Source organism: Molothrus ater, chromosome 15, assembly GCF_012460135.2.
Source record: "Molothrus ater isolate BHLD 08-10-18 breed brown headed cowbird chromosome 15, BPBGC_Mater_1.1, whole genome shotgun sequence".
Classification (NCBI taxonomy): Eukaryota; Metazoa; Chordata; class Aves; order Passeriformes; family Icteridae; genus Molothrus; species Molothrus ater.
The window spans coordinates 16,150,369-16,162,723 of NC_050492.2; the positions used below are offsets into that span (position 1 = coordinate 16,150,369).

A 12,355-nucleotide genomic window follows, 5' to 3' on the forward strand; every position below is an offset into this window, starting at 1 on the left:
TTGCTCATGTGTGATACATATAAAAAGTAGCTCAGAGTGACTCCAGTCATACAAGAGGCTTTTTCAAAATGAGGATTTACTGCAGGGCCAGTGGAGCTTACAATAAAAATGCACACAGAGACAGCAGTATTCACTGCCCTCAAAACGTAGAACAGAAATCCCTATTGCAGGACATTTTATCCCACTGGAACTTTAATCCAGCTAATGCTAACAAGTGGTTCAGAATAAACGTGGTGGGAATGAGGACAGGAATGGGAACAGGCATCTCTTTCCATTAGATCTCCACCATGGAGTTATCCCTGTCCACTGCCTCCTCCTGCACAACACCAAAATCCTGAGCATCAGGAAAGATCAGCCTGCAGAGCTTTCCCACCCCTGATGAAATTCAAGGTCCCAGGACAGAGATACTTTGGGATTTTCTGCTCTGTTTTGCCACAGCTTCCATCACCTTCAGTGCAGAGCGCTGAACCTATATGAACCTACTCAGGTTCATATTTTGTAAATATTATTGTTCTTCCATGAACTTTGGCATCAATGAGAGTGAAGCTGGAGAGGCTGGAATATGACACAAGGCTTTGGGGCTTGGCGCTGTTATTTGTCCATTTTTTAAAAAGTGGGGAGGAAAAGGATAGGAAAAGGATAGTTTAGAATTGTGGTTAAACACTTTTTTTTTCTCTAGAGACACTGAGGATTTTGGCTTTGCTTTGTTTATTCTTCCTTGGGACTAAGTAAAGCCATATTTTTAAACATAGGACATCGCCCCCTTTCCTTTTATATGCTGAAATCCTGAGAGTTGCTCTAGACAGGGCTCAGGCTGCTCTGGCTACTTGGAGCTAAATGCATCTTTCAGAGTGTTTTTTGTGGCCTAAGAACATATTTATTTTTTCAGTCATTCCACTTTGATGTACCTTTGTTCACTTTCCAGGGGCAGTCCATTTTCATGACTTTCTTTCTTTTAAATCACAGTATGTCAATAAAATTTCTAATTTTTCACCTCAGTTCTGTTATGAAAGTTCAAGCACACGAGAGATCCTTGTAATTCAGATATTTAAAATTTGATCAGCACTTTAGGATCTCATTGAATCAGTGCTTCAATATTTCCTTAGCTCTCTTTGGGGAGTTTATTATCTTTTTACCTTTTTTTTGAAAATGGATGACTGATCTGACTCTGACACAGAACTAAGGGCACATTATTACTAAAGCATGTTTTGACAGTGAAAAGCATGAAAGCATGGATGTATCCCCCTCATTCCAGGATGGAAGCCATGGAGCAGCTAATCCTGAACTACACACAGAGAGGCAGCGATGGAAACAACTTCTGTTGGACACAGTGAAGGAAAAAAAAAAACTCAGAAAATAATTCAAGGTGGAGATTTCCACCTCCCTGGGCTGGCTGTGCCTAAAATCCAAACCCAGGGGATGAAGATCCAGGAGGAGTCAGCCTCCCTGTGTGGACAGTGTCGAGTATCCCCGAGCTGGAGGTCGGGAATTCCTTGGGCACCGGGGGCTGTGCTGGGGCAGCTGCAGGGCTGGGCTGGGGCAGGCATCTGGGAAGAAGCACAGCAGAGCCTGACAGCTCAGAGAGGGCCAGATGTTTTCATCATTATGGAAAAAATCTGGTGGTGCCTCTTTGCCCAGAGAAACACTGGAGGAGGAAATGTCCTCTTGAGCTCTGATCAAGGCTGAACATTAAAACTGCGCTGGGCCAGGGTCAGGAAAACAACAGAAATCAGAGGAAAGGATCTTTTCTGACTCCAGCTCTAAACTTAAACGTGAAGGTGGCCCCAAAAAGCTGCAGTGCCTCCCCAGGAACCTTTTCCCAAATGAGAAAGCTGGAGAACAGGGCCTGCCCATGGGGTGCCAGTGGCGTTTCTGCAGCAGCAGCAGCATCCCCGTGCTCTCCTCCCTCCCCTCGCAGCAGGTGCTGCCCCAGGGATGTGCACCCCTGCGGACACACAGACAAACCCTGGGGATGCTCAAGGACACAGAGCACAGCGAGAGCACTGCAGATCCCTGTGCTGCCTCTAAAATCCAGCTCTGAGGGAGCCCTCCTGTCCCTGGGGGACACAAACCCCCCACCCCAAAGCCGAGATCCACCCGAGCCCCTTCTCCCGGGCAGCTCCCCGGGATTGATCCCTTGGCTCAGATTCCTCCTTTCCCAAAACCAGCGCGGCCCCCGCCGGCTCCCCGCACTAATTTTAGCTTTCAGGCACGGCAGATACGATGTCATTAAAAACCAAAAGTAACTCCAGAGCACCGCCCGGGAGAAGAGCGGGCAGAAGAGTAAGAAAGTGGCAAGAGCCGACCCCAAATCCTTTCGATTCTACGACAAATAAATCCTACCCGCGAAATTAAAGGGCGATTGACGTTTTGTGCGTTTCACTCCGAATTTTCTTGTCGTTTTTGTTATTTAATTGACAAATAGAAAAGGTGGCGGTTGCTGGGCTTGCTCCGGGCAGGGATCGCACAGAGCTGGTCGGGAGGAAAGCACCGAGGCACCCGAGCACTCCTCCCTCCATTCTGCCAGGGTTTCTTTGTTGGATTTCCAAGACTCCAAGAAAAAAAAAAATAAAAGGTGCCGTTTAAAAGGTGTTTTCCCCTCTACAGCTGAAAAACGGGCTGATAATTAAGGCACAATTTAGGTGGAAAAAATTCAGACCTGGTTTTATTTATGCGACGTTTCTTTGGAGAAATAATAATGATAATAATAATAATAATAATAGTCGCGAAAATATCCAAAATTTGAAAATTTTACTCAGAGCAGGAAAAAAAAGTAGCAAGGTAAAAACTTAGAATAACTTTTACAAGACTTTCGTTTCTTTCTACCCTTTTGTTCTTGCCATGCACTTGAAATATCTGTGTTTTACATACGGTGACTTATAGATTCAGCACGCTGATGAAAACCCTTTCTCCTGCACGTATTTACCCGTTTCTCTTTCTTATATATTTTAATTTTGCAGAGATTTCTTTCCAAACATTATCTTTCTATAAAAGAAGCCGCGGGAGCACCCGGAGTTTTTGCTTTCCAGAGAGGATGCAAAAATGAAACAATTCGGAGAAACCGATCCATTCCCCGTCAGAACTTTACAAAACCCAACAACGGATCATTTCCCCGCTTCCCAAAAAAAATAAAACCGGCTCAAAGTCCTGGTCCAGCTCCGGCAGGGTTGAGTTTTTCGCGGTGCCTCCGTTTGCAGGATTTAGGAGTGGGGAAGGAGGACCCGGCTCTGCCAAACGCAACTCGGGGCAAAAATAATCAAAATAATCAAAAAGAATCAAATAATCGCGGGTCCGAGAGCTCCGTGGTAGCAGGGGGTATTCTTTTCTTCCTTACTTTTTTTTTTTTTTGTAGTTGTTGGTTTGTTGAATTTGGAGGGGGTGTTGGTTTTTGAGGAGGGTTTTTTTGTGGAGGTTTTTTTTTTTTTAATTTATGATTACCTGAAAGAGGCCCGGCAGGAGCTCACCCTGGGGAGCGGAGGAACTTCCCCAGGACAGCGGGGAGGCTCCCTCGGGGCAGCCCAGCGCCGAGTGCGGCAAAAGCAGCGGGGCCGAAGCGAGAATTCGCTTTTCTGGAGCAAAGGGACGGGCAGGAAGGGCAGAGCGGCCATCCCGGGCAGGCCCCGCCGGAGCGGCGGGGACAGGGAAGGGGACAGGGACACACAGGCCTGGCTTGCCCCAGGACAGCCGATTTCATGGCTCTCCGGTTGTGGGTCACAGGCTGCGAGCAAAGGGGACACGGCCGGGAGACGCCAGAGAGGAGCCGGGGGTCAGCGCTTGTAACTCAAATCACACGGGTTCATCCTGACATCCATCCTCGTGGAACTGATCCCTCGGGAAGGGGCTGATCCCTCGGGAAGGGGCTGATCCCTCGGGAAGGGCCTTTTCCAGAGGGTAGGGGCCGGGATGGATCCTGCTGCGGGAGCTGATCCCTCAGGAAGGGGCTGATCCCTCAAGGAAGGGCCTTTCCCAGAGGGCCGGGACGGATCCTGCTGTGGGAGCTGATCCCTCAGGGCCTTTTCCAGAGGGTAGGGATGGATCCTGCTGCGGGAGCTGATCCCTCAGGAAGGGGCTGATTCCTCAGGAAGGGCCTTTTCCAGAGGGTAGGGATGGATCCTGCTGCAGGAGCTGATCCCTCAGGAAGGGGCTGATTCCTCAGGAAGGGCCCTTTCCAGAGGGTAGGGATGGATCCTGCTGCGGGAGCTGATCCCTCAGGAAGGGGCTGATCCCTCGGGAAGGGCCTTTTCCAGAGGGTAGGGATGGATCCTGCTGCGGGAGCCCCGGGGGAACGCGCAGTTCCCGGCGGGGCTGATGCGGCACCCCCGGGCCGGGCGATGCCGGAACGCGGCCGGTCCCTCACCCCTGCGGGTGTGCACGGGCGAGGACAGAACACTTTGAAGACAAATTAAAGCCCGAACACCCTCTCATGTTAAACGTGACTCCCCCTGAGCGGCCCGGCCCCCCCGGGCTCCCCAGGAGCGCCAAGCGCGCCCGGTGACATCGCAAGACGGATCGGATTTTACACGGCCGGCAGGAAGTACCCGAGAAGTCAGACCTTTATCTCCTCTGGAAAGCATCGTGCGGACAGACAAGCCGCAAACACCCTGAAATCTTGCGGCAGTTTCGGGCTTCCCGGCCAAGCACCGCTCCCGTTCCCAGCGGAGCCGCTGGGACCCCTCTGCCCGGGGCAGGCGGATGGGGACAAAGCCCCGCCGTGTTTAGAGCTTTTTGTTCGTCGAAGCAGCCCAGACTTCCCAGTGCCCGGAAGGTATTTCGTTCTTGAAACTGTTTTCCTGTCCATCAGCAGACACCGGTGCGTCCCGGCCGCGGGACGCGTGTGACAAAGCATTGTCACATCAAAATCTCGTCGGTCGTTGAATTCCCCATCCCTAAAAAACACCGTATGGCTCTTGCCCAGGGTGCTTCCCCATGGAAACATAACGAACAAACGCTTTGGGGATTACCTGGACGCGTAAAAAAAAACTTTTCCGGGAGCGCAGAAAACCGGCGGGTCCGAAACAAGCGCAAATAACGCGACCCCTGCCCGGGGACGGGGAGAGGGCGGCGGGAATGTCGGAGAATTCCCCCATCGCTCTCTGTTCACCAGCGAACCCAGCACAGTTACAAGTAGAAAGGAAAAAAAAAAAAAAGTTACAGGCAGGGTAAAATTAAAGCTTTTCATTTATCTACCCAGCTTTCGCTTCAGCCGCGGGGGTAAAACTCTTCCAGCACCCGAGGTGCAAGAACCAGCTGAATTGTCAGATTCCAGGCACGGAGCCCAGGGCAGGAGGGGAAACTCCACGGAGGCATTTGCTCTCCAAGTGCTCCTGCCCGAGTCACCGCACCCGAGTCACCGACGGAGGCGGAAAGAGGCGGCCGGGCCAGCCCCGGGCGCGCCCCCCGGCCTGCGGTGCCCAAAGCGAAGCAGCACCGGAGAGCCTTTACCGGGGCGTTCACCGGAGCTCTGCACCGACTCTCGTGTAATAAACGGAGGGCTCCGTGGTGCTGCTGCACTCCGTGCTGTGCCCTGACAGCATCCGCGCTCTCCCTGCGGTTTGCGCGGAGGGAAGGGACGCGATCATTTCCTAAAAACCCGGCGGGGTGAGCTGGGATGGTGGCAGGGCCACCTGGGTCCCCTGGCTCCGGTACCGGAGGAAGCCCCGGGCTGGCAGCGCGGCGGTCCCGGGCACCGAGAGAGGCCCCTCGCCAAGGCCAGATTCGCATCAAGGTCCAAACTCTTTTTCTTTTTTTGACGGCCGTTAGAGCTTGAAAAGACCGGGGGGAAATAAGAGAATAAAAACCAATTTTGTTAAATGGGGGGAAAAAAGAGGGGGGAAAAAAGGTAGGAAGAAAATGAGGTTTTAGCTGCAGCGGAGTGCCTGGACAGCTCCGAAGCATTTTTTTCCCTCTGCAGAATTCCAGAGGAGTGAAAGTAAAACCTTTCCTGGCCCCAGCCGTCCCCAAACCCCCTCCTGGAGCCCCGGCGGGACCCCGACACGCACGGCGATCCCGCCGGCAGCATTTATTCAGCCAGGGCTCGCCGGTTCGCAGCACCTTCCCAATGGCTTGGAAAGAATTCCTGCCCAAAGGACCCTGGGGAGCCCTCGGGGACCCGCAGAGGTCCCGGGGTCCCGGCGGCTCCCGGCGCCACGGAGGGAAGCGGGAGATTGGCACCGCTTCTCGCAAGGAAACCCTAATAGGCTATTTCTGGACTACTGGCTCTTAACAAATCTATAGCACCTGAAGTGTTAGCACTCAATTAGTGACAAGGTTTCAAACCCCAGCGTTTACTGGCGAGGTATAAACAGAGTCCTCGGAGATAGCTGGGAATTAGAACGGGAGGGGGCCCTGGACATCTTAACCGGCTGGGATTAAGAGGAAAACTTTTTTAAAAGGTACCATCTCTCTCTCTCTAAACAGTCCGAGGTGTCGAAAGCTCCGAGGGAGAGAGGATGTGCCCTCTGGAGCTAATTGCGGGGTTGGGGATTTCTTCTCTTTGTTTGGTTGGTTTCAGCAAGAAAAGTTTTTCGTGTCCTTTTTTTTTTTCCTTTTTAAGAAAAAAATAGAAAGGAAAAAAAATACGAAAGCACCCTAAACCTAGCACCTAGCATTAATCACATCCAGCAATCCCGGAGAGAAGCAACGAGCGGGTGTGGACGACAACCCTGGCCTGCGAGAGGCCGGGGCAGGCTCAGTCCCGAGGGGGCAGCGAGAGCAACCTGCAAACAGAGTGAGGGCAGCGGGGGACAGAACAGGACACCCCCACTTTCCCCGACAGGCAGAAAAAACAGCAGCGGAATTTCACCCTATCTCCCCCACTTACACCCCTGGGTCTACAGAAAGTGTTTCAGGGCGCTCGCTCCTCGGGGTCCTGGCTCTCTTTACCCTCTTTTTTTTTTTTTTTTTTTTTTTTTTAATGTTATTTAAACGCGATCAAAAACGAGTCCGCAAAAGTTCAAAGCGATGCGGGAGAGTTCGGGGTCCCCACCCGCGGGGACACCCGGGCTGGGCAGGACCCTGCGGGCTGCGAGCAGTGTCCGGAGCTGGGGGAAGCTGTCCCTTTGTCCCTTCCTCTGGACAGCCGGAGCCTGGCTTCAGCGGGCTGCTGGCGAGCCTCGAGAAAGGGAGAGAGGGGCTGGGAGAGGGGGGAGGAATGGGTGCTGAGCCCCGACCCGGAAAGTCCGTGAGCTGCTGTACGTCAGTAACTTATTCATCAATCAGCCGGACACAGAGCAGACCTGGCCTCTCTTTGCGGAGTGTTTGCTTTTTCACCAATTATTGCGGCCCTGCAGCTCTTTTTGTTGATACAGTAGTTCTAAAAAGTGCTAATGTTCATTTATCAGGGGGCCGAGCCCGGGACTCCCACTAGTTGTGATTCTTCCAAAAATATAAACACGAAGAGAAGGGCTGAGGCTAAAGCCCCCATTTGTTTCTAAACTGCAGTATTAAAAGTGATGCATTGTTGAAGATAAAGCGGAGATAACGCTGTCTGTCTCCAATGAATGTCTCCCCGACGCATTAATGACATTCCAAATGATAGCTCCGGCTTATCGTTCAATTAATCACTTCCACCCTGTGCAGCCGGGCCCACATCGATCGGCAGCCGCCGTGTGACCGGGGGGCTGCAGGGAGCCCGGCATCCTCCACGAACCCCGCCCCGCCGGGATGCGCTCCGGCCTCCCCGGGCCCGGGAAAAGCCCCGGGGCAGGAACGGCCGTGCGAGCTCCGAGCCTGAGCCGGGAAGGAGCCGGGATAAAGGAAGGGAGCGCTGCAAGGCGCTGCTCCCATCCCGCAGGATGGGGACGTCGCCAAGGCGAATTTGAGCGGCGGCTCTGGCTTTGGGGAGGGTCGGGATCGCTTCGTTATTTTAGCCCGTATCTAACCCACCCCTCTAAGCTTGTAATAAAAAGGAGGCAACGAGGTTCAGAGAGCCCGCGGAGGGCCAGGGGTGCCGCAAACACTCTGCAAAGCCCCTCCACAGGCCCCTCTCCCCAGGCTGCCTCCACATTCCCGGGGCACTTCACCCTCGCTCCTGCAGCAGAGGAGCATCCATCCATCCATCCCCTGCAGTTATTTCCCAGGAAAGCCTGCAGGAAACGCAGCCGCGAAGATCGAGCCCTCCCCTCATTAAATCGCAATATTTCAGGCCTCCCTGTTCACAGGGATCGCTCCGACTGTCATCGCCAGATCCGGGGCTGGCTCGCCAGCAAACCGCTCCCAGCAGCGGCTGCAGCGGCTCCGGCAGCGCCGCCCGCAAAAACATGCGAAATTCAGCTCCTCGGGGTGCCAAGACACAAAATTCCGGGGGGCAGCGGCGGGTCCGTCCTGCTGGGGGGGGTGGGCAGCGCTCACCTTTCCACCCGCCCCGGAGGGTCCCGTCCTGCGGGAGGAGAAAGGATTTGCACAGCTCTGACCCCGCCACTTCCAAGAGCGGGGCTCAGCCAAGGGCCCCCCAAACTCACCGCAGCCCTTCAGGCTTTCTCTGCTCTGCTCCCACCGAGCCCATCCCCGTGCCTCTCTCAGCCGGGCGCTGGAGCGCTAAAGGAGATTCTTTATTTATTTCTAATTTTTTTTTCTGGACCCCCTCCTAACCCACCAAGCCCTGAACCGCCCCTCCGCAACCTGCGACTTTGAAGCCGAGGTTTATTGGAGCGGCTCCACGCGAGTTAAATGAACGAGCCCCACCTCTGCTCCATGAACAGGGGGCCGTGCGCCCACCCGAGCTGCGGGACCCGGCCGGGGACAGCGGCCCCTTGCTTTACCTACCCCTCCCATACCCCGGGTATTTTGCAACACCTTCACCCGCGCTTGTTTTGATTGATTTTTTAATTTTTTTTTTTCCCAGACAGTGTCGCATTTTTTGTTTGAAAGCTTTACAAACAAACGAGAGGAAAACCCAGTCGGCATTTCCCTCTGCTCAGGGTCTCTCTGCTGTCAGCTGGACTTTGCAATCACTATGCTGCTTTAGAAAATCTGTATAAACCCTGAGCGCGGATTTCCCCTTCAGCGCGCTTCACACAGCGGCGAACTCACGTTTTTTTAGTTCCTGCCATCGGATATTGCAGAATACTAAAAACGAAACCTCCGTTCTCTCACTTAAAAAAAAAAAAAAAAATTAAATCAGCACATATTTGGTTGATGGTTTCCTCCGGGCCTGTTTATTTAATCTGACTGTATGATAGATAGCATCAGATAGTGACTTTGTACGCATTAGGCCATTCTTTTTTGTTGCTTTTTTTTTTTTTTTTTTGTTTCAAATGGATGAACAAACCCTCCGCTGCAAAGCTGGATAAATGCAGTGCCGCCCCTTTAAAAGAGCGGAGCTGTTTTTGAGATGTATTACTATATTAGGTGACATGGAACTTTGCATCTCTCATACCATCACCGCAATGTTGGCCAATAGAAAGCTAAAGTCACCCAAAAACTGCCTAGTCCCTCCTTCCCTGGCCTTATGGTCCGCTCCTACCTGGCGGCAGTGCACAAGTCAGGGCTACTCTCGGGAATGCTATGTGCCCCCTCCGGGAGCCCACGCTCCACCGCTGCTCCACCTTGGCCGCTCCCCACCTCCTTTTCCATGACCCTGGGCTGCGGCCGCTGCCCCGCTCTCCTCCGCAATGTTTCCTAGCCCTGTGACAAGCACTCCCTTCTCGGTGAAGGATATTCTGAACCTGGAGCAGCAGCAGCAGCAGCAGCAGAGCCTGGGCTCCATGGAGCTGGCCTCGCTGGCCTCCCCGTCCTGCATGCTGGCCACCTTCAAGCAGGAGGCGTTCGGCACCGAGCCCCCGGCCCTGCCCGACCTGCGGGACGAGCTGCCCGAGCCGCCCCCCGGCAAAACCGCGGCCGCCTTCCCCGGCTCCTACTACGGGAAAAGCTTCGTGGAGATGGACTCGGCCAAGGAGGCCAAGGCAGACAAGAAAGGTAAAGCCAAGCGCTGCTGCGCGGGGCTCGGGGAACAAGGGATGGCAGGGACATGGGGATCTCCCTGTAGGGTTGGCGCTCGGCCGGGGGTGCCCAGGGCTGCGGGGGACAGGGGACAGTGCGGGCTGCGCTCGGTGCCGGGGCTCGGCGAGCGGCAGCATCGTTATCCCGTTATCCCGGGCCCTGCGGGAGCGGGGCTGAGCCCACCCGGGCAGGGTCCCGCTGACCCCGGCCCGGACACCCCCGGGGATGCGCCCCTGCCCAACGGGACGGGCAGAGCTGCCACACGAGAGGCCTCGAGTTCGGGCACAAACCAGGTGACAAATGCGATTCCTGACTCGCTCGGGGGTCGGGATGGGTTTCAGCACAAAGCTACGAGCGATAAATCCAGGCTGGGGCACAGGTGGGCGAGACTCACATCAGCGCACGGGGCACCGTCGTTTTCAAACAAAAACCACGGAAATTTTGCTGCAGAGGTACCTAAAGAGCGGGGCAGGGCCGGTCCTGCTGCTGCAGGAGCGGGCGGCCACAGCGGCCTGCGAGGCCGAGGAAGAGCCAGGACTCGCTCGCTCTTTATTAAATACTAATTTATAAACTTTTTGCGCAATTTTCCCCTCCCCATTTTTCCCTTCGCCCCTATATTTTGCTGCAGAACTCTGTTCCTTACACAAGAGCCTGGAGCAGGAGAAAAGAGACCCGGAAGACCCCGAGCGCCCCAGACAGAGGAAAAGGAGGAAACCTCGCGTCCTCTTTTCTCAAGCCCAAGTGTACGAACTGGAGAGAAGGTTCAAGCAGCAGAAATACCTCTCGGCCCCCGAGAGGGACCATCTAGCGAACGTCCTAAAGCTCACCTCCACCCAGGTGAAAATTTGGTTCCAGAACCGAAGGTACAAATGCAAAAGGCAGAGACAGGACCAGACGCTGGAAATGGTGGGGATCCCTCCCCCGCGGCGGATCGCCGTGCCGGTGCTGGTGCGCGATGGGAAGCCCTGCCTGGGGGAATCTTCCCCCTACAGCTCGCCCTACAATGTCAGCATTAACCCCTACAGCTACAACGCCTACCCCGCGTACACCAACTACAACAGCCCCGCCTGCAACGCCAACTACAACTGCAACTACCCCTCCATGCAGCCCATGCAGCCCTCGGCGCCCGCCAACAACTTCATGAACTTCAGCGTGGGGGACTTGAATTCGGTGCAGGCGCCCATCCCGCAGGGCAACGCGGGCATCTCCACCTTGCACGGCATCCGAGCCTGGTAGAGCCGCCCCCGGGCTCGGGACATTGCCAGGCTGCGGGGCTGGGGGTGGCTCAGGGGAGCATCCCCGCGGATCCCACGAGTGCGGTGGCCACGGACGGGGCGGGTTTTGGTATTTCGTGCGGGGACAGGCAAGCACCGGCGGGGGATGCCCGAATTTCCCGGCTCCTTTCCACCCGGGTCTTCACCCTGATAATTCCCCTCCTTCCTTCCTTCCTACAAACCAGCCGGTAATTTCGCGTGACTTGTTCCCAACAACACCCAGCCGAGCCCTGCAACTCTCGCAACTCTCTCTTTTTTTTTTCTTTTTTTTTTTTTAAACTTTTACTCTATACTAATTATTATTATTGACATCCACATTTAATTTTTGCACTTCCCGTACGGTCCCCGCTGTTCGGTCAGTTCGGCATCTCGGCACCCCCAGGTGTCCCTTGCGAGGCTGCTACTGCCGGCCTGCGCAGGGATGAGGACAGACAGACAGACTCCCGAGAGACACAGACACCCGGCCCGCCAGGTCCCATAGGGTTCTGCACTAAAACGTGAGTTAGCATGAAAATGCACTGTCCGCCCCTTCGAGCGCGCTGCCCTTTGCTGTACGAGCTGAGAGATCAGCGAGTTGTCATTAAAGAGAGTGGCTGAACCTCGCGTCCCTTGCGTTCTTGCGCATCCCGGACATCCCGGGGCTCTCCGGGGCCGCCTGCCCGCTCCGGGAGCCTTTCCCGGCCGGTCCCCCCTCCCCGGGTTTGTGCAGCCCCTCCGGTGCTCTGGGCATTCCCGTTTTGCAGCCCCTCCGGTGCCCTCGGCATTCCTGTTTTGCCGCCTGCAAACGGTGTTTGTATTTTAAGGAGTTTTTTAAATTATTTTAAAGCCGCTTTTCGAGCTCCCAGCCTGGCTAAGCGCCGCCCCGTGTCCCGGGCTGGGACCGAGCCCATCATTCCCAGTCTCCCGGAGCGCGGGGCTGGTTTATTATTCCCTGCACAGAAATCGCTGCAAAGAGAGGTACCCACATCCCAAGTCACCACCCAAAGCCCCCAGACTGCCCCCAGCCCATCCGCGGGAGGTTTCCACAGCCCCTGCCCCTCCTGTCCCCATGCGGGGAGCACAAAGGAGCCCCCGTCTGTCCCCAAAGTGCCCAGGGACAGCGAGCGGGGCTCCCCAGCGCCCGGCTCCTGCCTCGCCTCTGC

At 55.0% G+C, this 12,355-nt stretch overlaps 1 protein-coding gene across 1 annotated transcript; it reads left to right on the top strand.

The window, feature by feature from the left end:
• Positions 1 to 9,611: 9,611 nt before the first annotated feature.
• Positions 9,612 to 11,175, top strand: NKX2-5 (NK2 homeobox 5). The gene is made up of 2 exons (XM_036391832.2): positions 9,612 to 9,915; positions 10,568 to 11,175. The coding sequence occupies exons 1-2, from the start codon at positions 9,612 to 9,614 to the stop codon at positions 11,173 to 11,175; spliced, it is 912 nt and encodes a 303-aa protein (XP_036247725.1).
• Positions 11,176 to 12,355: the final 1,180 nt, after the last annotated feature.